General features: G+C 40.7%; 1 protein-coding gene across 1 annotated transcript in view; it reads left to right on the forward strand.

The window, feature by feature from the left end:
* Positions 1 to 25,907, forward strand: part of LOC148029128 (uncharacterized) — a 241,234-nt gene extending 215,327 nt beyond the window's left edge. Inside the window, exons 8-9 of the mRNA XM_087687881.1 lie at positions 23,204 to 23,278; positions 25,392 to 25,907. Of these exons, the coding sequence (XP_087544007.1) occupies positions 23,204 to 23,278; positions 25,392 to 25,756 (440 nt within the window). The 3' untranslated portion in view covers positions 25,757 to 25,907. The remainder of the gene's footprint in view (positions 1 to 23,203; positions 23,279 to 25,391) is intronic.
* The last annotated feature ends 953 nt before the right edge of the window (positions 25,908 to 26,860 follow it).

Raw genomic sequence — 26,860 nt, forward strand, 5'->3', positions numbered from 1 at the left:
GAAAATCAATTGATTCTCACACAAGTGCTCTATACAAGTCCTGTATCAAGCCCTCTGAAACCTTGAATATTCCATGAGAGTATCCTCATGAGGTGTGTCTTAGTCTCTCAAGCCGCTGTGGCTCTCCAACCCATGCCCATCTCTAATGCCTCCTAGTATATACCCTCTCGTGTCCTCTCTATGAGCTCTGCTATAGGGTGCAATGTGGGAAGTCCTCAAAGTATGCATCCAAGTCCCGGCCTCCTACTCACTCTCTTGGATCTCCTCAACTTCCCACATCTGCTAGGTTATCGGGTACCTAAGATGGGATCAACTTTGGGATCTCCATGTGGTGAGCAAGGATTTTGGGAGACAGCAGTGCCTCTACGGCCTACTGCATCTCCTTGGGGGCTATTGGTGTCACGGCCTCTGTGGGTTGTGTCATATGTATCTATGGCAATACTGCAAGCAAGGGTATCTTTTGCTCATGAGTAATCAGAGAGGTGTCTATGGTAGTTGTAGGAGGATGAGGTGGCACCATGCAAGCTAGCAGTCTAAGGTACTTGACCACTCCCTACCGTCACTCCATTTGTCTTTGTGGCTCTGGACCTCTCTACTCATGCCCTTGTTCTGCATTTGCGCACTCGTCCTATCTTCTCCTCTCTCTAGCATTATGTTTTATCTGGCACTCCATGTCACTCCTCCAAGGCATGGGTCTACTGCCTCCTCCATTCCTGAAGGAAGCACAAAAGATGTCCAACCATCCTAAAGCGAAGTCCAAGTCAGGGAGTCTTGTGTATGTGACCAGCTGGTTGAGAAATCCCCCATGGACAGAGGGAATCCTAATGGTCTGGGGAAGGGAATGTAGGGACTCTATGGGTATGATGACTCGGATAGATGGGTATCTCTATGGGCCATTTGAGAGTTCATCAGCAAAACTCCTCTCTCTCTATATGGCGTGGTCAAACGAGCTACCAATCTCAAAAAGATATGGTATGAAGTACTCATCGAGGCCAGGAAATGTTGATGTGGTTGGTGCCAAGTTTGGCAAATAGACAAGTAGTAGATTGACCTGACAATCGGCGCAAGTTTTTCTCCAAAGTCAACATTATCCATAATGTCACGTCAAATCACATTTTCCTAGCAACCAAGGGGCCTACTTGGCAAGTAGGGGGGCTGCTTAGCAGGGACAGTACAATTTAGCTTCTTCACATAGCAAGTGGCATCCTTAGTGCTAACTCTTGAGCATATGGCAGAAGCTATTGTATTGGAGCACAACGAGATTGTAAATAGCGAGGGAGGTAGTGGCAAACCAAGTTTTGCTAACCACCATGTGGTATATTACTTCTTGTTGGACCTTCTCTAGGTCATGCATTGGCCAAGTAAAGTGACTCATCAAGAATTTCATTTGGTCAAGTGGAGATGGTAGCCCTGTGAGGGCTAAAGTAGCCTGGTCATCATCGTTCAGCCTTGATCTAGGGGCAATGCCCTTGTCTTATTGAAATGCCTTATTTCATTGGGAGCGATGCCCTTGTCTCATTGAAATATTTTTGAATTGTGTTGCTGTAGGATGGGATCAAAGGTGGCATCGTCAACCATTAAGGCTCAATGGGAAACTTTTTGCAGCCAGCTGTTTAGGAGGTTGTATGACAAAATGGTTTAGGGTGCATTTTTTTTAACAGTGTATTGCCTTTTTTGGAGGCTGTAGAGTGGTAAGATCTAACATGTAGATTCACCTTGCCAATACACTATTACTCATGGAAATATGCACATGTGACTCTTACAAGAGCTCAGGTTGAGGAGGCACAATGTAATAAAATTGGCAAGTGACTTTGAGGACACTTCTTTCAAATTGCAGTAGATGGGTCAAAGAGAGCTGGTTGCCATTTTATTTCTGAAGCTCTGATCTTTTACATGATTATACAGAATTTCCCAGCTAGAGCTCTTTGGTCTATGTGGTAGGATTGGTCCCAAATTGGCATCTAGAATAAGTATACTCCATTACAAAATAATTCCAGCTAGAGTCCTTTGGTCTATGTGGCAGAAGCAGCTGGTCAATGGAAGTCAAAATCAAGGTCAAAGGACTCAATGGATGCTAGCCAGTAAAAGGAAAGCAAACCTGAAGCTAAAGAAAGCAAGTTGAGAGTCCATTGTGGTCTCAGAAAATATTGCAGCAATTTGTTGGAAATTATGGAATTTATCCTAGGCACCATGAATCTGTAGGAAGGACATCTTCATTTGTTTTTATCATATCCTACTGGAATATTGATGTAAAAAGTGAGAGCCAGTCTTAATCCCATACAAATTGTAAGATCTCTTGGAGTCGCTGTGGTACATTAAATTCTAATCATATATGTACAAAAGACCTGCAAGTAACGTCAATTGGTCGGTCTCATAAAGTCCATGCCACAACACTAATCTACCATGGGCAACCACAAAGCCCAAGGCCCAAAGGCCATGTAAGAGACTAGATAACCAAACTTGAGAGACGACAAGAATTGAGGCCACCTGCCCAAACAACCCTTTATATAAGTGTGAAATGCAAAGAATCTTGTTTTCGTGCATGTGCTAACTTGTGAGCTCTTGCTTCCATCTTCTTCCTTCTTGCTTCCACCACAGCCAAAGCTTGAGAGAGTGTGTGTGAGGGAGAGGGTGAGGGACTGTGAAGGAGAAGCCACTACTTTATTCTTCTCTTCTTTCTTCTCCTCATTCTCTTCCACCACATTTGGCAAGCCTCACCTTGGGAGAAAAAAAATGAGTGTGAGAGAGAGTGAGGGACCGGGAAGGGGATTTTCTTCTCCATTCTTACATTTATTCCTTCTTCCTCTTGCTTTTCTACACTTCTTGACAGCAATGGAGGTGAAGGTAGATCAGATCAAAGAGGCAGGTGGAGAGCTTCAAGCAGGCATACCTTGAATCGTATGGCCATTAAAGATCCTTTGTTGGATTAGACTATAGTGAGAAGGCAAGTTTTTGGGAATCAATTTAACCCTTGAGCTTGCTTTGTGCTTTTGCATCAAGCTTGATTGGAGAAGGCATAGTTGGTTTGGAGCAAGAGTATGAACTAACTATGTGAGAGCCTGGAGGTAGCTAGATTCATAGAAGAGAGTGGAAGCTCTTCAGAAAATAAGAATTCTGCAAATGTCCCACCATTCTATGTAGATACAGCAGGGACTTAGAGATCCACACGAGTTTGCATGTGTAGGAGAGCATGGACACATGTAGTACAAGATTGGGATATCCTAGTTTCGGGGAGGGCCATCTAGATATCTATGTAAGTTGACACTGCACTCATTGGTTGCCAGCCATCTGTGCTCCAAATGGTCAGTGAGATAGGGGACAGGTTTGGAGTAACCCTTCTCACTTGACCATTGGGTAATATGTGATTTGAACATTGGATGTATGTGGAGATTTCAATATGATTTGAGGCCTTGGAGGATAGGAAGTGTAAATGCATTGATAGCATTACAATATCACAATAGGCAACTTTGGAGAAGTTTATTTTCCTGACCAGGGCACAGGATCCTTGACATGATAGTTAGGTTCTATGTAGATGGTTGTCCTCTTGTGATAGAGGAGGTTTAGTAGAACATTATCCCTAGCAACACTCTTTTGGACTACTCTCTTATCTAGCTGGTTCTCCTTGGGAGAATCAGAGGATGTTCTTAGAGTCCCAGCTGGTTCTGCTTTGGAGGATCAGAGGGCTATCTTTGAGTGTGAGAATACCCAAGCACCTCTACTATGATATCTAAGGGAGTCTAAAGGTAATGTACATGTTTCAATGACTATTCGATCATGCTCACTCACTCACTCAAGATAATGAACACTCAAAACTTTAGATTATACTAGTCATTAGAGAGTTGGAGGGGGGTAGTATAACAAGCTTCTTTCTTTTCTTAGTAAATAAGATGTTTGTGTTTAGAAACTTGTGGACTCTAGATGTTACTTCAAGATTAGAATTATTTTAGTGATCCCAATTCTAAAAGCAAGTGATCTTTGTTTTCATCTCAAAATTACTTGATTTTACATTCTAATGACTATATGGCCACAAAAAAGGTTAAAACGTGAAAGTTCCAGTAATAAGGCACTAGGTATAAACACCCTAAACAACGTAGCATGCTAAACAATTATAATATTCGTTTGCTTTTAAAACTTAATATTTCAAGAAATACAAAGAATAAATGCTTATAGCTAAATATAACAATTTACAGCTAGGGAAATGTAATAATGGAGACAAGATTGAGGGTTGATGATGGCCCAAAAACCCCCCTCCCCCCAAACCTTCTCAAAGAAATTTATTTCTACTCAACCCAAGTCCTTTAGAGAAGAGCTCAATTACAATTAACCAAAGAGTGAGGAGAAGTAGATCTCACTCTCACAAAATCATAAAAAGTTGTATACACACACATGCATCACTTAGTATGTAATAAAGATGAGATTTCTTTACAAGATATCTGTAGAAAGAGAAAAAATCAGCCTTCATCTCTATTTTTTAGGACTAGCTTTTTTAGACCAATCCAAGGCTCCTAAAATTTAGGAAATCCCCCCTCCTAAAATATAGGTGTCATGTCAAAGCTCTTTACGAATATATTATAAAAATAGTGCTAAAATCTTCATATGAGTTTCCATGCAAAGATATGTGCATTTTAAGCGTTCAATATACGCATGTACAAAGTACAAACATTTCATGATCATGCCACCTTGCTGATTGTAACTATTTGTTCTAGTGGATCTAGCCCACTGTCACGAGAACGTGAAATTTTGATATGCTCTAATATTGCTAATATTAATCAAATGTGCAAGGTTGTTTAGCACATGTGATGTACATGGCAGTTATTTTATGGTAACAGACCAAGGACCCTAAGGATGCAGTGGGGGTCAAATATAAAAGTTATAATAAGTTATGCTTGACAAGTGCTAGGTGGTACCTAATGTCAGATTTGAGTGTTTAGCACATGTGATGTACATAGCAGTTATTTCATGGTAACAAAACAAGGACCCTAAGGATGCAGTAGGGGTCAAAGATAAAAGTTATAATAAGTTATGCTTGACAGGTGCTAGGTGGTACTGGATGTCAGATTTGAGCCCAGATCAATTTATTGGCCACCAATATCAGTGATGACATTAGAGACTAGGCATTAATTAATTAATTAATTCCAGTCTAAGGGTCAATAACTACTCGAGGATACTTGGAAAACAAATTGGCCTAGCCAATTTGATTATTAGCTATTGAAATTAATTTTTTGAGCACTAGAATGATTATTAAATTGATATTCTAAAAATTAATTTAATAAGGTGAATAATGCTAGAAAATTGAGGAGGGGACAGCACTCTTTCTAGTGGCGATGAAACTCTGAAATTTCTCTCTCTACAACATTCTCTCTCATCCCCCAGCCATCTCTCAAGTTATCTCAACATTTTCCAACAATTAGAGCCATTAGAGAAAGATATTTTAGTCAATCTCTGCTGTAAACCCTAATTTACAGCAGAAATTAGGGTTTTGACAGCCACCTTAGGATGCATGCTTAAAATTGAGGACCTAGGACTTGAATTCCAACAGCTGAATTTGAGGAAGAGACTAGCCAAGCAATATCAAATTTGAGGCTAAATTTGTCTTTCAAGGAGCACAGTGAAGGCCAATCTCCAAGAAAACCTAGGGGAAAATTAGTTTGGAGGCTTGCTGGTCAGTTTTGATAGCAAGAGACACTTGGATTCGTAGAGAAGATCAAAGGATCTCAATTGTACTCTTTCCATTTGCAATATAAGATAAAGAAATACCGCAAGGGGCGTTAATTTTGGGGTCAATAGGGTGTTCAATGTCCAAGATTAAAGTGGTAAAGTGTGCATTTTCAGTTTAAGTGAACTTTATGCTTGCTGTAATTAGTGCTTAACCAGATTATTTACCACCCTATCCAAGGAGAAAGGTTGGTTTCACCCACACTTCAAGGCGTTAACCCTTTCTGTGTGCAAGCCTAACCCTGGTACAAATCCCAATATTGTGCCACCTCATATATCCACCATTTTGGTGAGTCAAGGTCCTCATCTATTTGTAGGCCACTCTCTCTATAATAGACCCTAGTCCTCTCTAGATCCGGAGGTGTCTCTATAGCTCCTTGCACTCATCATCATACCATTGGTTCTAGAGCGTGGTCCCAAGTCATGTGAGTTTGCTAGTGTGTGTGGAGAAGCTTTGAAGGGCATAGTATAGGATGGAGGCGAGCTTGGAGGTGAGTATCCCTAGGGGGGCAATATGCTTGAACTGTGTGAATCCATCACATATAGCCTCCTTGGATCCTCAAAATCATGTGTCACACTCTCTACTATGCGTCACATTAAAATCTCCTATCAAAAGAGAATCTCTTCCAATCAAAAGTAGAGCACAATCTTGTCTAAGAGGTCTGTGAAAGAACTCACCTCCTCCATCTCCCTCTCTTTGTTATTATTGGGGCTTAATATTCTCTATATTGAATTTATTGAGTAAAATTTAGATATACTTGGTTTGTTGAAGATGAATGTCACCTTCTTGTTGTTTAAATTATATCCCCATGTAGTATTGCTCAAACCTAAATTGCTTATATCAAACTCTATTTCCTATTATATGTAAGTCATCTACATAGAGGACAATGATGATATGAATTTTTTCCTTTCAACTTGTTATCTTTATATACATATAAGGTAGATTCATTGTGACTATTTTTTAATCCTTGACTATTGAACAATTGATGGATCTTTCTGTACCATGCTTGCAGTGCTTGCTTTAGTCCATATAATGCTTTGTTAAGCTTGTACACTTTCAATTCTTGTCTTGTAACCATATACTCAATGGTTGCTTAACAAAAACTTCTACATCAAAGTCTCCATTAAGAAAGATTGTTTTAATATCAAACTGGTAAATTGACCATTGATGATGTATTGCTATTGCCACAACACTGCATATTGTGATCGTTCGAGATGTGGGGGAAAAGGTTTTACCATTTTAGTGTAATCAATCCCCTTTTTTGTGCAAAACCTTGGGCCACTACTTCCTATGTCTTTTTGATTAGGTGGTAGATCTACTAGGTTCCAAGTGGCATTTTTTAGGATTGTATTCTTCATCCATAGCATCTTTTCAACTTTTGTATTGCCAAAGCTTCATTTACATTCTCACATTCTTCATATTCAGTATGTCTATCATCAGTGCAAGGAGTGCCTAGTTATTATGTGACCAATTTCCTCATTGGGTCCTCACAGGGGAGTGGTTGATCCAATTAGTAGTGTGTGAGTGCGAGTACTTAACAGCTATCGGGGAATTGTCCTTGCTTGCTCCATTTCCTAATGTTCTTGCTAAATAGCTTCTTGCATTTGTGGGGTAATAGGCACTAGATTCTCTTCTAATTGGTTTGGATCTCTAGGTACTTCTACCATCCGAAAGGACAAAATGGAGTCAACCCCGGTAATAGCATGACAACCATTTGAAAAGTGGAGAATCGACTTCATTGGGCCGATCAGTCCCACAACACAATACTCACAAGCGAAGTACATCATTGTGGCTACGGATTATCTCATGAAATGGGCTAAAGCTCAAGCCGCTAGAAAGAATGACATTAGAACCAGGGCTAAGTTCCTTTGGGAGCAGGCGATGTCACGATTCAGATGCCCCATTTAACTAGCTAGTGATCAAGGCACACACTTCATTAATGAAATGATTATCCATTTGCTATCCACCTTCTTGATCGTCCATAGAAAATCCTCACCATATTACCCTCAAGATAACGGTCAAGAAAAATCTACAAATAAGATCCTAGTAAATTTCCTAACTAAGGTAGTCTCCACCTCATGCAGTTGAATGCTATTCCAAAGTAAGGTTCTTCTAATTTATCGCTACAGCTCTAATTTTCAGCAACATGGACATCCTTACTTTCAATGATTTTACTCCTAATCGGGTTGTATAACCTATCACCCTTTGAGATGGGGTTATAGCCAACAAAGATACAATTTTTCACAGCTTTATCATTTATTTAGTTATTTTCTCTTTTGGGGCATGTGCATAAGCAAGGCATCCTAAGACTCTAAGGTTGTGGGTGTCTGGCATATGACCACCAACTATGCTTCAAATAGAATGATTGTTTTTATTGCTTAGTTGTAGCGGTAGCATTTGTAATAGTAGCATGTAGTGAGCTAGCTTTGGAGCTAGTATTGAAAAACTTTGTAAGAACCCACTGGCTCGCTGACTTTGCCTCTATTTTTGTCTTGCTCCTTAGAAGCTTCTCTTTGTATGCCCAAATCTCCAATAAGAATAGTCCTAGGCATCTTTGATCCTTGTATTCCATCACCCTATGGAGAGGCCCAAACCCCTCTTGAAAAAGGCAATGAAATCTCCCTCCGATCTTATAATATACAATACATCTACAAATAAAGTGCTCCCTCCTGGTGGTAGAACTAGTAGGTGCGTGCATCCTTGGATGTGCATATGATCATGTCTCAATCCTAAACAAGTGTGATGATGTCCATATCGCATCCGTGTACGATCTATATCAATCTTCACAATATCTGCCCTAATCATTTGAATTCCACTCTATATGCATGAGAATAGGCAATCCAAACTCTAGTGGAGTAGTGGGAGTGTATCCATCTATAATCCATATATCTTGAACCATAATAAATCTCATACCAACAAAGTGTATCCCCACTCTCCGCTAATTGTTTGGAGGAAGTCAACGCCAATCACAGATATCTATATCTAGGGAGCTCCCGTATTCTCTATAAGCAAGTTACAGCCTAAAATAATGCCTTTGTGACCACAGGTGCTGCTCCAATCTTTGCTCTAATAATCTCATGAGGTACCAATGATTTGCTTCGTATTATGCGAGCAATCATCATCACTAGAGAGAGCGAGAGATCGGGGTGTGTAGGCATATGTTCTTGGAGAGGAAGCCCAAACAACATCTACAACTACCCCAAAAGTGATCCCAAATTATCACAAACAACAATCAGAGAGTGTGGATTGGACACCATCGGACCTAATTGGATGTTGTTGAGACAATGTGTGTTTAAAGTGTGAAAACAAGCAGGTTCTTCAATGTTATAGGATTTCAGTGTGTGCCTATGGGATGAGTTATTCAATGATTTATATAACCTGTCAAAAGTCAATGAATGACACAATGTAAAGTACTAGTTCATATGTTGGACATGTAAGTAACCAAAATTAAATTATCAAATACCATTATCAATGTGCCAAGACTTATTTTGAATGGTACAAAAATATCAAAAAGTGATCCATTTATTTTAAAAATCTTTTTCAGCTATTCTAAAGGGATTTTCGCAATTGCCTATGGCAGCTTGTCAATTAGGTGTTTTTCAATTTGAGTACTCGGACAACCCTATTTTGAGTTTGTATGCAAAAGTTATGGTCGAAACAAGTTGCAGCCAAGCACCAAAAAAAGGAATATAGGAAAAGCAAATAGCAAGACTTTAAAAGGTAAAAAGCATGAAAAGTAGGCCTAAACTACCATAAATGGCTATAAATAAAGATCTGAGTCATTGTTACAAGCTTGGGCAAATTAACAAGTGATTTATTACTGTGATTAGCAGGGCTGAAGTAAAAGACAAGAGATTTTACGTCTTTATGGGTGCCTTTAGCCTAGAAAAGCCTACCTGTAAGAGATTATTTTTGGGACAAATTTAAAGATTTCTTTACCTTTTGTTGTAGGTGAGGACAAAAATTTTACCTTTTGTAGTTTCTATTGTAATTTCTTTCGGGCTATAAGAGTGGTGTTGAGCTATCATCTCAGATAGAGTTTGCCTAAGCTATGGTCTGAGACATAGTGTAGTTAGCTTAAAGGCATTTATTGCAATTGTGCAAAATAATAATGCAGTTCCTTGTTGGGTTTATCTATTTCTTATGTTCTACAATGTATTTAAGAGTTCTTGTTCTAGTATTTCTTTCTTCCATTTGTCTTCTCTTTTCTTTGATCCCTAGTGAATTTAGGCCTAGACCTTTTCAACTCCTGACATTTGGTGAACCTGACATGAAAGGCCTACCTCAGAGTCTACAAGATGGGAAAACCAGTTGAAGATGAAGTCATCTTTAGGACAATAAATATCAGAGATTTCATGAGGACTTATGTTACAGGCTGCGAACCTTGTGTTGTAGCTAGAGCTAGAGAAGCTATTAGAGGATGATACTACAAAGCAGGGCATAAAAACTGAATGGAAAGACGTGCAAGATATTTTATCTAAACTAGTGAAGAGACAGAGGAAAAGAGAAATATTGGCCATGCCTAGGCCTATGTCCAGCAGTCAATACAAGTGTTAAGAGTTAATGATTAGGCAACTGCCTCCCATTCCTTCTGCAATTTCTTCAAAAGACAATGCCATGGATGAGCTTATCAATAATATGAGGGATTTATATATCAAGCTTGCTAAGCTTGAAGAGTCAAGGAAAGCTTATAGATTAAAGACCCTAGCTAGGGAACATTTAATCCGTCATTGCATATGATGTGATAGTACAGAGCATGAACGCGAAGATTGCGCGTCATACAGAGATGCTTTAAATAAGATTTTGATTTTTTGGAAGGATGGGAAGATTCATGCAAACAAAATCGGTATGTCCCTTTCTACAAACTTTGGGAAGGGAGGTCTATGGACTGCAAATAGAGAGATCTCTAGTTTCTGGTGCAGGTAAGAAAACAAAGTTATAAACCCATGCTATGCAAACTATAGGTAAGAGTAAAGTGCCAAAGAGAGCTAAATGATGTAGGTCAGAGTATTAGAGAGAAGACAGTGGGATTCCCTTGTGGATTCCTATTTTGTTTATGCTTATTTGGTAAAGCAACAAAACATAGATGTAATAGTAGAAGATAAAAGAAAAACAAATGACGAGAACCCAGGGACCTCAAAGAGGGTTACTAGAGGGGGGCAAGACAGAAGGAAGAAGAAGATTCAGAGCTTATGGAAGAAGATAAAAACCTCGAACTTGCAAAAGAGTAAAGTGGCACATACTGGAGGATGTGCAAGTTTAGAGGGGGTGGATGTCAAGACACTGCGTGTCTAAAGTGTCAGAAGAAACAGGTTCTTCAATGTTATAGGATTTCAATATGTATCAGTGGGATGAGTTATTTAGTGATTTATGTGACCTATCAAGAGTAAGTCGGTAAATGAGACAGTGTAAAGTACCAATTCATATGCTAGACATATAAGTGACCAAAATTAAATTATCAAAGACTATTATCAATGTACCAGGACTTATTTGTAATAGTACAAGTCTTCCAAGCCGAAAAATATCAAAGGTGAAGTGTTTATCAAAAAGCTATTTTTTCAACTATTCTAAAGGGATTTTTGCAATTCTGCTTATGTTGCTTGTCGACGGGTCTATTCACTTCGATTTGAGTGCCCCAACGATCCTATTCAGAGTTCGTATGCAAAAGTTATGGTCAAAACAAGTTGCAACCAGGCACAGAAAAAATGAATACAAGAAAAGCAAACAACAAGAGTTTGGAAGGCTACATGGTCTAGATTATTGGATCATATGTATGCCATGCACGATAATGCCTTAATGCCAAAGATCTTGGACATAGCCTGGATTGGATCATTTGTACATCGTGCACAATAATGCCTTTATGCCAAAGATCTTGGACATGCGAGTCATGCAACAATACGCCTTGTCCGACCACTTTCCCCTGTAGTTTGAGATGCTTGCAAAACCTATTGCTCCTTTTGCATAGCTTTTGGGTAGGCTTCCCTTGCACTTGAATTCATTCTTGTTTTCAATGTATGTGGGGAAGTTGCCAGACCAATTCTTGTTGGATTTCCCATCAAGGGAAAATCACTCATTTGAGAAATTGATTGGCAATGTGCAAAGGGTTGCCCAACAATATGACATTCATCATGCATCCCTTTGCAAACAACATCAACAGGCGGCAAAGGAATTACTAGCTTTCATTCGTTCATTGATTCTTGACTCCCTTGATATTTCAATTGAGATCCTATTGGTAGGCTAAACTGAAATCTTTGACCGAAAATTTGCAAGATGCCTCTTGCCAATCTCATAAATTTTTTCGGGGTTTGCATCCTTCCCTTGCCCGAGAGACATGGTTAGACTCAATTATTGGGAGGGCCACATGGTTATAGATCTGCAGTCCACTGTTCACATGTGCTGAAACTATTTTCTAGATCTTCTTGGCTCGGCTCGGATCCCCTCTAAGCAAATCCAATGCCCATTCAGCTTTTTATGCTCTGGTCAAGGACCATGTTTCATGTAACATACAAGTTGCATTAGAGAGTAATATCATGAGGATGAGGTTATGGATGTCTTGTTGCATTTACCCATGGATAAAAGCCCGGGTTGGGATGGCCTCACTAAATTAAAATTTAGAACCCATGTTCATAATCATGAGTTATGAATTTTCAAAAACCCGAAAGCGTCTTCTTAAAGGGAAAATGGTGTTTTTCTTCATTTCAGGAAATCAATTTGTATTCATGTGGGGTAAAATAAAATGTCAAGATCGATTAGAGCGTGACTTAATTTTTTGAATCAATTTTTTTTTAAAATACCTTATTTACTTTGAGACAACACATGCTACTGTTCATTCCACGCATCTAGCATGTGTATTTTCTCCTTGTTTCGGAGATTCAATTACTCCTTGGCTATCATCTAGGCTTGTTGCACCACGGAGAGTTGCATGGATGTTTTTGATAGCCTCTTGGATAGATCTTCGTTCCTTCGTGTGGAAGCTTCTTGGTTTCCTTCTTGCCGTTGTCTTTTGGACTCAACCATAGCTTTTATCTCCTCCACCTCCTGTTTCAAATCTTCCAGCTCCTCCTGCAGCTTTGGGTTGCTTGCTCGACCTATACGACTCATCTTTGAAACCTTTAACTACCAGTGTCAACAAGTTTAGGAAACAGGAGTTATGCCAGCATCATGGAGGCAGGGAGTTATTAAATTGACCCAAAAGTGCCTTCTCCGTCATTGTTGAAACACTAGTGCCCATCTCCTTAATGGGGTCAATGTATAAAATTTTCTCAAAAGTGTTGGCTAATTGTCTCCATAAGCATCTCCTTGACATTGTGCGCCCCAATCAATATGGATTTATCAAGGGCAAAAATATTTTGCATAGTGTGTTGAATGTGCGTATGGGAATTGACTGTGCCAAGTATTCCAATCAAGAGGTGGTATTAGTTCAGCTGGATTTGGAAAAAGCCTTTGATCATTTGGACTCCTCCTTTCTTCCAGAACTTATGCACATCATGGGTTTTGGGCTTCGTATGTCTCAACAGATATACACTATCAATACTAATGCTTCTTCACGGATCATGTTGAATAGTGGTGTCACCGACCCCTTTCCCCTTGCACGCTTAGTCAGACAAGGCTGCCCATTGAGCCCTCCATCTCAAAGTGGCATAGATCATCATGCTACCCATGCTTACTTTTTGCCACTTCTATCTTTGAATACAACTTCCTTGAATGCTCTTACCAACCAAGCACATCTATTTCATGGTGTGGAAAAAGGACTCTTTCTCCTTGCATGCAAGTGTTTCTTGGATTTCTTGGAGTCATGTCTCCACCCCAAAAAGCATGGGTGGTGGGACTATTCTAGATGCATAGACCATGTGATGGCTCTTTGTTGGTCTCTCTTAGAGCAATGTGTATTGATCACACCCTTGAGTCTTTATAGTTCGCTTCTTCCTAGAAGACCGGGGTCTCATATGTGGTAATACCAACATACAAGCCTCATGATGGCACACACTTAATTTTGATGCCCACTTTTCAAGATCCTCCTCCCTTTTGGTGAATCATTTGATATGTTCATGGTGATTTCAGAAGGTATGGTGGCATCTAGCGGAGGATTGTTTGGTGGCCAATTTCTTTTAACTAGAACTATTGGCCGTGTCACAATTGCTCTCTTGGGATGGGAAACAAGACTGGGCCTCGATTTAATTGTACGATACATCTAGCTTTGTCTTCTAGCAAGCCACAGCATGTTGATGCCCTTCTGTATAGCTAGGAGACTTTTCCAAATTCCTTGTGGATACCATGACTTATGGGGCCTGATTGAGAGGATGGTGCAACCTATGTATCCCTTTTGCACTTGACCCTAATCATCCTTGGCAATATTGGGATCTTGCTAGCTATCTTAACCTTCAAAAGGCTTAAGCTAACTAGGTACATCATCTCATGAGTAAGGATCATCATTGGTTGTGTTAGAATTTGTCAATTCTATGGGTAGTGCCCAATGTTTTAGTCAGTTGATTTGCAGTGTTAACACGAGTTTATAAGTTGTGCGACCACATTTCGAGTTAGTTCTAGAGTTAGCTAACTTCGATTGAGTTAGGGGTTTTGGTCTACCTTAGACCTAAGGTCATTCTATCACTTCCAATTCAACAAGTACAATCTATCGTTTTAGCTCACACTATCCACTTCCTGTCTACTCTCACTCTCTTGTTTCTCTCTCCATATTTGGTTCAATTTCCAACATTTGGTATCAAAGCCATACCCACATGGATCCCGCTCAACCACTGTTAGCCAATACCGCTCCGTCCAAGGTCTTGAAGCCACCAGCTAAGCCCATCCGCTCACAAGGAAGAGAAAAGGGAGCTGTTGAACTTGAATTGCTACCTACCCTACTCAGTTGCACCACCACCGTGGCTGACAAAGCTGCACTACTCGACTCCCACCAACTCCCACTAGGCATCTGCACGGCCAGCATCTAGATCTGGTTGCCTTTTGTAGTGGTCTCTGCCAGTTTCAATACTACCACCCCCAATCACAGGCTAGCACCGCCTATAGTGCTTGTCCACAGCGCTACCACCCCTAACTACCAAGTTGCTATCTACCACCGCTTGTGCTCCACTGCACCACCTACAACCGCCCAGCATTGATCTCTATTCACCCTCCCTACTCTCTATTGACCTGCTAATGCCCACAGTAGCAACGCCAACTCCAACAGCGTCCCCAACTATCACCTGCTAGTCGTTGCCTCCTGCTCTACAATACCCACTGCTTGCAATGTTATCACTGCCTCTACCACCAGCGTCTCCAGTGTTGCTCCACCAGTAGTAACACTGTCCACTACAAAGCTTGCTTGCCGCCCTATTTGCAACATCACCACCATTATGCTAGCACCAACAAGTTGAGTGTCGCCATAGCCACCAAATTTGAGTCTTTTGTGATTCCCGCATCCGCACCCATCCCAACACACCTTGAAGTTGTTAGTTACTATAGACACACATCCCGAGGTGACATTTCATCATATTTTCAAGCTATAAGTATAAATCTCTAAAATTTCTCAATTTTTCTTCAACAAGATTTGGGGCTTTTACGTGGTATGCATCCCAAAGCATTGGAGAGGTGCTGCAACAGCATTATATTACTATTTATGTGATAATGGTCAAAGAAATTTCTATAAATTTAAAAATTGCAGTTCAAATTTGGGGATTTTCAACATTAAGTTGCTACATTTAATGTTTGGGCAAGCAAGGCATATGCAGTTGTACATCAGTGAATTGCTATAAATTGTAGATTGAGTTTTCTTCATGCAATTTAGGTACGTTTTTCAAGAAGAGAGACTGTTTTGACAATTTTGCACTTGCTTAGTATCCCGTGTTGGGATTTTGGTACTCAATTGAGTACAATTCACACTTCAACTCGAAAGTGTTTGGTTGCTCAATTTATGCATAAATTGCAGCAATGTCAACTCACGAAGCCCGAGATCAGAGCAACATTTTGGGAGTCATCACTCAAGAGGACAAGCTAGATGGCACCAATTATCCTCTGGCATTTTATGGTGCACAATCTACTCATTGTAAAGGATCTTTGGGATTATGTCAAAAGTGATTTACCCAGACCGAGTGAACTTGCACCTTGAACACCTTAGCATGGTGCTAAAGGATAGCCAGCTGCTCCTGCTATTGCTCCAGTCACTACCCTTGCTCCTATCAGAGGAGATGCGACTCAAAAGATGCACAGGCTTTGTCACTAATTGCCTTGTCACTTAAGAGAGCCATCATACCTCATATATGGTCATGCAAGGCCTCCAAAGAATCTTGGGATATTTTGGAGCACATGTTTGTAGCTCGTAAATGAAGCCAAAATCTCTTGGTTACAGAGAGAATTGGCTAATGCACATATGGATGAGGGTGACAATATGATTGATCACCTCACACACTTGCAGGATATCTATGTGAGCAACTGTCGAACATTGATGAGGTTATTTTAGATGCAAAAATGGTGAATGTCACTCTGAAGTCACTCCCAAAGTCTTATCTTGGCTTCCACACCTCACTGATCTTTCTTTCACCTGCATACAAGAGGAACAAACTCCAAGAAATGCTGCTATGGAATTCATTTACACTTGTATCACGATGAGGAACTGAGGGAGGATAGTATCGGGATTATGGCCGAGTCATTTTCAGTGGGGAAGGCAGCTAGAGATTTGGATGAGTGTTTGCAAGAGGTGAGCTCCTTTCTTAAGGAAAAGGCTAGGAGAAAGAGGAAAGATCTCTTAGAGAAAGAGAGAACTTCTACAGCCTCATTGGCAGCAGTTCAAAGGGACGAAGAAAGACAAATAGGATGTAGGTGGATGGCAGAGAGGATGTATGCAGCCAAAGCGGAAATAAATGCTATGAAAGAGGCCAGATTAGACTATAAGTACCATGCAAGGGCCTCCTTTTGGACGCAGGCAGGAGATAGGATGAACAAATAATTCTTTCACACCACAAGTCCCAGATACTCTAGACAGGGTGTTAGGGGACTTAGAAGAGTAGATGGATCCCTTACCCAAGGGCCACAAGAGGTTGGTCATATGGCCACAGATTATTACATTGCTTTGTTGGGCACAGGGCACGACAACGAGGCCTCCAGGATTGGAAAGGGATAGAGAGATTGTGTGGTAGAGCACCAGGAGAGTGGTCACAAAGAGCATGAGGATACATTGATGGCCCCATTCTCAAAGGAAGAGATTGCAGAGGTCTTACTAGCACTACCATCATCAAGGAAGTGCCCAAGGGATGATGGATTGGATAGGGCTTCTTCTTGAGCTATTGGAGCACAATCAGCACAAGACTTTTAGCAACACGTTAGGAGATCATGGCATGTTGAGGTATGCGAGAAAGGATGTCAAAGGGATTGATTCACCTCATCCCAAAGGGCAACGGAGATGGACTAGAGATCACCCAATGGACACCAATCACTTTGCTTGCAACAGCATATGCATTCCTAGCCAAAATGAGCCTCAAACTCTCTCTCTTGATGCAAAACCTCATTCACCCTATCCAAACTAGTTTTGTTCGGGAGTGCATGATTGTTGACAATATTTTCACCTTCTAGGAATCCACAGCTCTTACACCATTTAGGGGACAAAATCTCATTGTTTTGTTTCTCCATTTCAAGAAGGCCTATGATGGAGGGGTTTCTAGAGGACACCATGTTGAGGATGGGTTTCCCAAAGCAATGGATCAAAGGTATTTTGGCTCTATATTCATCAGCTTACAGCCAAGTCCTCATTGGTGGGACCAAAGGTGCCAGATTTAGTATTTGGAGGTCAATGAGACAAGGATGCCCCCTTGCACCTCTTCTTTTCTTATTTGTTGCAGTGGCTATGAGCTCCATCCTAAGGGATAGAAATACAAGTATTCGAGGCATCAAACTTCCCATTCCAAAGTTTGAGGAGTAATTGGATGTAGAGTTTGCAAATGAAACATATGTTTATCTAGATGGGAGTGAGGAGAATTTTAAGGCCTTTGTAGCTGCAATGGAGGTCTCCTCCAGAGCGCTAGGAGCTCTTATTAATTGGCACAAATCCTATGGATTTTGGGTTTGCAATACTCAACAAATAGACTGGAAACCACATGGGAATTTCACTTGGATCCCCCATGGCACTTCTGCGAGATACCTGGGATGCCATGTAGACATTGATATTTCTTCTGAGCAGCAGTTGGTACCCTTATTACTTAGCATAAGACAAAAGCTACTATAATGGAGCACAACAAGGCTATCACTAGCAGGCGGGCTGGTAGTTGCAAATCAAGTCCCATAAGCCACCATGTAGTACATCACTTCTTGTTGGGCCTTCTCTAGGTCATCCATTGGCTAAGTGAAGCGACTCATCAGGAACTTCATTTGGTTAGATGGAGATCGTAGTCTTGCGAGGGCTAAGGTAGGTTGGGATGTTATCATCTAGCCTAGATCGAGAGGTGGTTTGGGGTTATTAACCCAGATAATCAAAGTAGAGCACTGATGGTAAAGCTCATTGTGAGGGGCCTTCTTGTGGGTGGGGAGCCATGGAAGAAGCTACTATTATGGAGATTAGAGAACATTGCTTCCGCGCGTGGAGGTTTGTGGCAGCCTAGCACACACTGGCTATTTCAACATATCCAAGCCACAGGGCTTGGGAACAACTTTGAGCTCAGATTTACTTCATCTATTATACAAGCATGGAGATTAGAATTTGCAGGACTTCATCAAATTGACCCAATGATTATTGAAGAGAAGTTCAGGCAGCCACTTCTTTTTAATCAGCTACTCAAGCTAGAGAGAGGTCACACCATTTGTTATGTCTATGAACATCAAGATGGGTGCTAGTATCATTGGTCACCATAGTTACAAAGTGATTTAGTACAAATGCACTAAGGAAACTTTGGGGTTAGGGTAGTTGAGTCCTATTTATAGGGCTTAAGTCCCTATTGTGCACATTCAATATGTGAACACCACTCTTAGACTCCTGGCCCGTTGGCCAATGTATCCGTACACCGAGATGGTGTGGGTTAATGGTATGGGATGCCGTGATGACCCAAAGTGCTACTTGCTTCCAAGCTCACGGGGATGAGCCCATTTGGCTCTAGGGCTAAGAGGTGAGTCCAGGGACATAATACTTGCACCCTTACAAATGATTGTTGTCCTCAATGATATCCTTAGGAATGAAGTAAGAAAAACGAGTCTTCAATGACCATACTAACCCCCAAGTAGCCTCGGCCTCTAGGCGGTTTTTCCACTTGACTAGATACTCAAGATAAACGGTCCAACAGGATTGTTTAGTTCTGCAATCACAAACCAATTTTGGTTCAAGTGGAACATAGCGATCAATATCCTCAAGCCACAAGACTTTCTCAATCAAGACAATCTGCTCACCTTATCCCGGTCGTTCTTTCAAACAACTCATGTGGAACATAGGGTAAACTCGGATGTCCAAAACTCATAGAATACTCTACTTATCTTCTTGGTAATTTGGAAAGGACCACAATATCTCAAAGACAATTTATAGCACTTGGTGGTAGTCATTGAATCGGAGTCCTTTGGGACTTAAGGTAAACCCACATACCCTCCTAGAGCTCTCTAGGGGTACGATGTTGGTAAGCATAAAATGTGGCACGATCCTAGGTCGCCGTTTTAATGCTTTCCCTAGCAATCATCAACATCTCCTGCGCATATCGTGTAGAAAGTTGACTATGGACTGCATTTTCACCTCTTGAGCTCTATGGCAATTGGTGGTTTTGGTTTGTAAACATACATAAGCATTAAGGAACTATAACCAATAGCCGAATACTTAGCACTATTATAAGCAAACTCAATCCGATTGTCTGCATGCAGCATATCCTCCATGGTTTGATTCGTCCATTTGGTATGCCCATCTGTTTCAAGATGTTCTAGATCACATGGACAATCAAGTTTCCAATTTTTGGAAGACCGTTTGCTAGAAATGGCCAATTAACTTAGGGTCGCGGTCATTGACTATTTCATCAAGCAAATCATAAAGTCTATAAAGGTGTTCGACAAAGGAACTAGATGGCCTTTCACAATAGTCTTTGTAGGAATGAATCGAGCCTTTTTTGTCAACCGGTCGACCGCAACCTAGATTGCATCATGACCTCGATTCATAGGGGGCATTCCTACTATAAAATCCTTAGAAATGCTACTCCATTTTCTATGAGTGATTTGTAAAGGATGCAACATCCCTGCCTATCTATGCCGTTTAGCTTTGTTAAGCTAGCACTACGGGCACTCACGCACATAAGACTCAACTATAGTCTTGTTATGTAGCCAATAAAAATAACGGGTAACCAAGGCTAAAGTCCTATGTATGCCAAGGTGTCCAACACTCCGTGAATCGTGACATATGTATAAAGTTTTTCTACACATATCCTAATCACTTGGCACACACACTTTGCCTTGTTTAAAAAGTAATCCATTCCGAATGGAAAACTTTTCTACCATCTTTCTTTCAATAGCCAGCTTTCGGGCGTCCGGATCAGCAACCATATAAGTTCGAAATTTCAAAGAACAAGGCATTGACTTTAGGAATTCGACTAAGAGCATCAATGAACATATTAGTTGTGCCCTATCTATAGTGAATTTCAAAGTCAAACTTCTACATAAGCTCCACCCATCTCGCTTTGCGGCCACAGAGATCGAGTTGATCACATGGGTTATGAAAGCAAGATATATTTTTTGTTTTATATTGGCGCTCAGGTTTTGTGTTGAGACAATGCTTGTGCACAAGAATTTTTGACGGTTTTGACGATCAAAGTCTTGAGAGCTACCACTCCAAGGCTATGGCAGACTAATGTTGAAAGTTGAAAGCTGGTGGCTTGGGTAAGCATCAAAGTTTTGATTTCGGCAATTTTTGTCGATTTAAATTTTATTGTTAATGTTATTATTAATTTTAATGTTAATCTAGCTTAAATGTTGTAACTATGACCCTGAACATCCAAATAGGCATTAGTAGCATTGGTCACGGTGGTTATAAAGTGACTTAGTGCAAATGCACTAAGGACACTTCGAGGTTAAGGCAACCAAGTCCTATTTTTAGGACTCAAGGTCCTATTGTGCACATTCATAGTGTGATCACCACTCTTAGGCTCTTGGCCCATTGGCCCACACATCTGTACACCAGCATGGTGTGGATTGGTGGTGTGGGACACCAACTCTTGGGATGCGGTCGTGACCCAGAGTGCTACTAGCTCCCAAGCTCACAGGTGAGCCCATTTGGCTTTACGGCTAGGAGGTGAGTATGATGTCTAGTCCCTTTTATAGTGAGTTTGAATTGCAGCAAGTTGGATCCTATGGGGATGTTTCACCATTGGAGAGGGGATCCTCCTATCTTGGGGGAGGTTCTCTGCACAGGTAGCTTCTACAGTGGGGGGGAGTGGTTCGCCTACTTAGAGCTGCGGGCCCATATACAGAGATAGAGACTTCAAGGTATCAAGGGGGGCAGAGTCATAATGGAGAGCATCAGGGAGGTGGTACCCCTTGAATGGAGGAATGGCACAGTGACAGATCAGACATGTATAGGGCTCTTTACTAGAGGGGAGATCCTTCTAGCAGTGATAGCCACTAGTGGAGAGAGAGTATTTACTTTTCCAGTAGAGATGCATGGCAAACTTGAGCGAGAGGATCTGCATTAGTTAGAGTTCATAGGATTCTCTTGACAAAGGATTAGAGTTGTGGCTCATTGTGATAGGACTTGGTACTTAGACCCAGGCCCTCAAACTTGTATGGAAGATGGATGGAGACATTGGGCATATAGGAGGAGACCGCTACAAAGGCTTCAGTGGGATCCTGGGGAGTGGCTATGGAGAGATCTATTTGCAAAGACACCTTAGGATGTGCCCTTCTTTGGCTATACCACTAGGTTGGGGAGGAGAATACATATGAACAGGATCAGAGCGGTGCCAGCTGCAGCTGGACGTTGGACTATCCAGGGTATATCACAGAATTTTTCCTCTTCCAGACCCACATGGTTTGGCATTATATACCTCCCAACTGGTTATTCACTCAAGCTTTGTAATAGACTTCCCCTTGTTATATAATTCTTGATATGGAAGTCCCTTACAGGGCTGCTTTGTACTTGGATTTTTGCCTTGGGACACTTTGTTCTAAGGTGTGTGAATAGAATTTTTACTTTTCTCTTTTCTTTTTTTTTGGGGGGGAGGGGGGGACTGTCACTGCAGGGACAGGGTGTGCAGATGGCAGCAGTGGCTTACACAGCGAGGGAAAGGTGAACAGGGACAGGGTGTGCAGGTGGCAGCAGTGGCTTATGCGGTGAGGGAAAGGTGAACAGGCAGCGGCAGCAGAGTGACAGCAGGAAGAGGGAGGAGGCCTCAGGCGGCAGGCAGGAGGCAGGAGCTGGGTGCTCAGAACAGGGGGTGGCAGAGCTAGGCAGGCAGACTAGGCTGGCAACAAAGGAAGAGTGGGCAAGGGAGGAGGAGTCTGACAGCAGAGGAGGAGTGAAGGAGCAGCTTGGGGAGCAATTCTTCAAGTCATGAAGCTCTTCTCAAACATGCACAAGACATGCCTAAGTAGAGACCCTCTCTAGGATTTGGATAGAGATCATTCACATGCTCTCTTCTGTTAGACTCTTATGTTGCTGCTGTCCTATCAGGGCATGTATTGTACTATTTTAACATTGGCTCTTTGATTAAGCATTCTCATGATACAATTCTTCTTTTCTTTGGACAAATAAAATATGTGCAGCCTATTCTCCTCGTTGCAGAATCCTTTATACTTGACTGGTGCTTTCATCCTTGGTGCCTTCATGTTGCTAGGAGATTGGTTAGCTCCTTGGGTAACCTTTGTATATTTCACATTATGACTGTGTGGCTCTTCCTCGGGCCCAACTTTTTCTTTGGAAGATAATGAATGTTTTGTTTACACATTACTGTACATGTACTTGTAATGATGCTACAACATTCTCTTCTTTCCCTTTCTCTTTTGATTTTTTAAAAAGAAGAGAAAGGTCTATATTAATAAGCCAAAATTTAACTTGAGGTAACAGTACAATAAGAGTCCTGTATAGGACTTACAAACATCCAAACAATGAAGGAAGTCTAATTCATGGGCTGTGTAAAAACCCAGTCTGGTGGTCTGTTTATCCTCTTCTTTGAATCCAACACACTTTTGACACATTGCGAAACATCTGGAATTATCTTTCATTCAAGATAGCCCTACAAGGATTAGCATAAACAATATGAGAATGTTATTCTAATCTTTGCTTTAACTAACAGAAGGAATTTCTGACAAAAATATTTACAGCCAGACAAAAATCAGAACGTACAATATGAGAAGTTGTTAAGCTGTTCCATTGATTCAGTTCAACAAACAAAGTTATTAAAGAAATCTCCAAATTTTAATAAACACCCTGACCTGGTACTTTTTTGAAGAATTCAGAGGTGCAGATGAAAGTTCAGTAAAAGAGCTATTATGTAGTCATTATCAATATTTTAGTTATCCTAAGATTTATTTATACCTTTTCAGGTTTGGGATCAAAACCAAATGATATATGTGGAAAGGATTGGAGTCGGAAATCTTTTGCAGACCATGGTGATCCAGGTACGGGTCCCTAGAGACATTTGCTGGTCTGTTAGTTTGTGACCACAATCTGTATGCATAAAAAAAGTTGTAGACAGCCAGGTATAGCAGTAAAAACATTGAGGTAAAGAAAACTAGTATGCAACACAATCAGGAAATCTCAGCTTGCTGCCCAGCCCTTCTCGCCTTGACAATTGTACTTTAGCCCTGCCACCCTGTTTTTTTTATTTCCCTCAAACCCATTCTTTCCTTTCTACTATACTTACAATCCTATTGGCCAATGGTGGTCTCAATAGCATGTTGCCTATCTCCTTATGAAGTGATGGTGCCCTTCTTTGTATTTTCTATTCTTTTTAGCTAAACAATCTTAGTCTAGATGCCTTGATTTTGTGCAACTAGTTGTTGAAAGGCTCTTGGTTGACGATTGGTGGATTTCTAGCAAACTTCTCCTTCCCCTTGTGCTAGTACTACCTTCCTCTCTCCGTGCTCACATTGCTTCCAATTTTGTAATGGAAGAGACTCGTCCCCTCTACCTTTTTTATTCATAGGACATCAATAGTGTGCCCTGTTTAAGTCCTCTTCTTTTCCACATGTAGCTTCTAATCTTTTTATTCTTGTTTTGACTTTTTCTTAGCAACACAAAGTGCTTCCTATTTTTCTTAGGTCTCTCCTTCACTAGAATCCTTGGAAGATCAAATTTTCTCACCTTCTTCTCTGTATCTCTTCTCTCTCACATGGCTACTCTATTCTCTACTTGAAGATGGGATTCTCCTCTCCTCCTCTGTCTTTTCTTTTTTCTTTTGCCTTGTTTGATCTCTCCATTCCACTAAGTGTAGTTGGTCCTATCTTGTTCTCTGTGAAGTGGTGATCTTTCTTGCTAGTGTAAAAATACCTTCAATGAGTGGTGCTTCTCTAGATAGTCCCTCTATTAGCTAATAAAACCTCCATAAAATACCAATGACATACTATTCTCTCTTTGATATCCATTTTCGACAAGCTACATCCATATCTCTCTTTTAAGACAAGTGACACAAATCCTCTTGCCTTTCTGTACTTGTCATGGATAAATGATGGAGAACTAGCCAAGAAGATTCAATATACCAACTCTTTGATCACAGAGATGCAGCCAACATTTTACAGATTCTTACAATTTGCCAAATGCAAAATGCAGCCAGCATACCTAGGAAGAACTCCTGTCCTCCACACCCAATAACCTTCCCTTCTGCTATACATTCCTGATGACTATTTAAAAGTTAATACTGATAAAGGGCCTCCGATAGGTCATCCACAGTTGTAAGCTCCAACCGACATTACTGAAAACCTGCAGCTGAATGTAGTCTACAACAGGTTTTTGACCTTTGTCACTGCATCTTTAAGTAGAAAGAAAGTGCAAGGATTCTAATAATGAATAGCTGTGTTGATTGCCTGTTGCTCATAGCCTTTTAGAGGTCCTCTGCATCCTTAACTAGAAAACATTCCAAAATTTGGCATAATAAATAGCTGTGTTGTTTGTCTGCAGTTTTTTAGAGGTGCACTATGGCAAAGCTATCAGCATTCTTGTTCTACGCCTTTTTCCCGTATTGTCAATATTGTTAGAGTGATTGAATAATGTACTTCCCATTTTCTCAAAAAACTGATGTTTGACAAGGATCTTGGACATGTAAGGGAGAACCATGGTGTAATAATAAGGGTTTGTTAGGAGTGTCTTATCAAAAGAAAAATGTATCATGTCCACCCATGCACTTAGATTCAACCACACTGGAATGGATGATATAAAGTCCCCACCTTTCAGTGCTTACTCATGAGAGATGGCCTAATTATTGAAAATGGATTATCATTTTTCCAAATAACTTCAATCTGCCTTACACAATCTGACTAATCTTTGTAATAGACTTCCCCTTGTTGTATATATTTGCTTTGGAAGTTGCTTATGAGGCTGTTTTGTACTTTGCATTTTTGCCCTTGGATACGTTTCCCCAATAGAATTTCTCTCTTTTTTTTAAAAAAAGCAGCAACTCAGTCAGCTTAACTGTAGTCAAGCCTCTTGAATCTCAAGACTGAGAGTTTTTTTTTTTTAATATATAAATGGGGTAGTAATGGTGCTCTCACATTGTTTTTCTTTTGCTTTTTGCAGATTTGGAAGCAGCATTAAAGGCTGTAAAAGCAAAAGGATCACATCATGTACAGCTGGTTGTGTTTGGCCATATGCACAAAACACTAGCCCTTAACAGAGGCTTTCGAACTATGCTAGTGACCGGTGAGGATAGAACCATATATGTAAATGCGGCTGTTGTGCCACGCGTTCAAGACATGGAAGATCCTTTGAACGAAAGTAACATCATTAGTAAACGCAACTTCATAGTGATAGATTTGGCCAATGGAGAAGTGGAGAGGGTGGCAGAGGTGTGGATAGAAATGAAGGAAAATATTGTCTTTGGTAGAAAAGAACAAACTTTATTTACATCTATTGATGGACCTGCCACAACATCAATGCTTTGAGTCTCATGGTCCATATTGTCAAAATACTATCACTCAATATTTTCCCTAGTCTAAAAAATTTGTTACAAGTTCTTTCACTTGCTGCATCTTTTGACATGAATACTACTATTCAAGTTACTACATGACCCATAACAAAACATTTTTAACTCCAGCCTCTCATGTTCTTATATTTTGGCCATGTGAGCAATTTTGATGATGCCTTCAAATCATTCCACTTGTCTTGGATAATTGCCTTGGTAGTAGAGACTCACAATTGGCAAGCTCTCTCTCCATGACAGCCATTTTCTGCTCACAGCTCTATGTATCTGTGAAGATATGCGAGTGTATATAATCATACTCTCTTTGCGGGTAGGATAAGTAAAGCCACAAGGAATAGAAAGCCTTTGTTATCAAGACATTTATTTGAATATGCTAATGAGAAGGCATTGCTTCCCTAGAAGGTGGGTGCACTCTGGACATATGAAAATCAAGTTGTGAATTTTAGAACACCGAGTAGAAAAGAAATAACTTGGTTAAATGGATGCATATAATGTCCCTAAAAACAATCATTTTTCAACACACTGTCAGTGGTCTTGAAATGGCACTTTTTTACCCTCTAATTACAGCATGGAAGTTACCCCCTTTGCATCTTTTTGTTATATCTCTCTATCCTCTACACGAACGTCCTTTCTTTCGTTCCCCGTTAACACATTAATTTAATATTCAATTGAAATATGAAATCGTGTTATGAACCCCTCTTGCAAGCATTCGTTGATCCCTTTCATCCCCATTATTTGATCCCTTTTGTGGAAACACCATGTTTTCCCCCTCCCCACCAAAACCCCTTCTAAAGTCCCACCAAATAAATAAAATACTAAATGAATTTTTCCTTTGGGAAAATAGGGTAGCCCAACAATTGGAAGGAGGAGGCATGGAAATGAGAAAGTGGAAGTGGGATAGGAAAGGATGGAGGGCTAGAAGAGAGAGAGAGAGAGAGAGAGAGAGAGAGAGAGAGAGAGAGTTATGTGGACACATACCCCTTTCCCCCTTGGGGCCTTGTTTTTTCCCCCTTCGAGCCTTTTTATGGGCAACTCTTCTTCCCTTCTTAGGGCAGGTATACACTAC

This window comes from Lygodium microphyllum, chromosome 11 (assembly GCF_053477565.2).
Source record: "Lygodium microphyllum isolate KBCC chromosome 11, Lygodium_microphyllum_v1.1.10, whole genome shotgun sequence".
NCBI classification, from domain to species: Eukaryota; Viridiplantae; Streptophyta; class Polypodiopsida; order Schizaeales; family Lygodiaceae; genus Lygodium; species Lygodium microphyllum.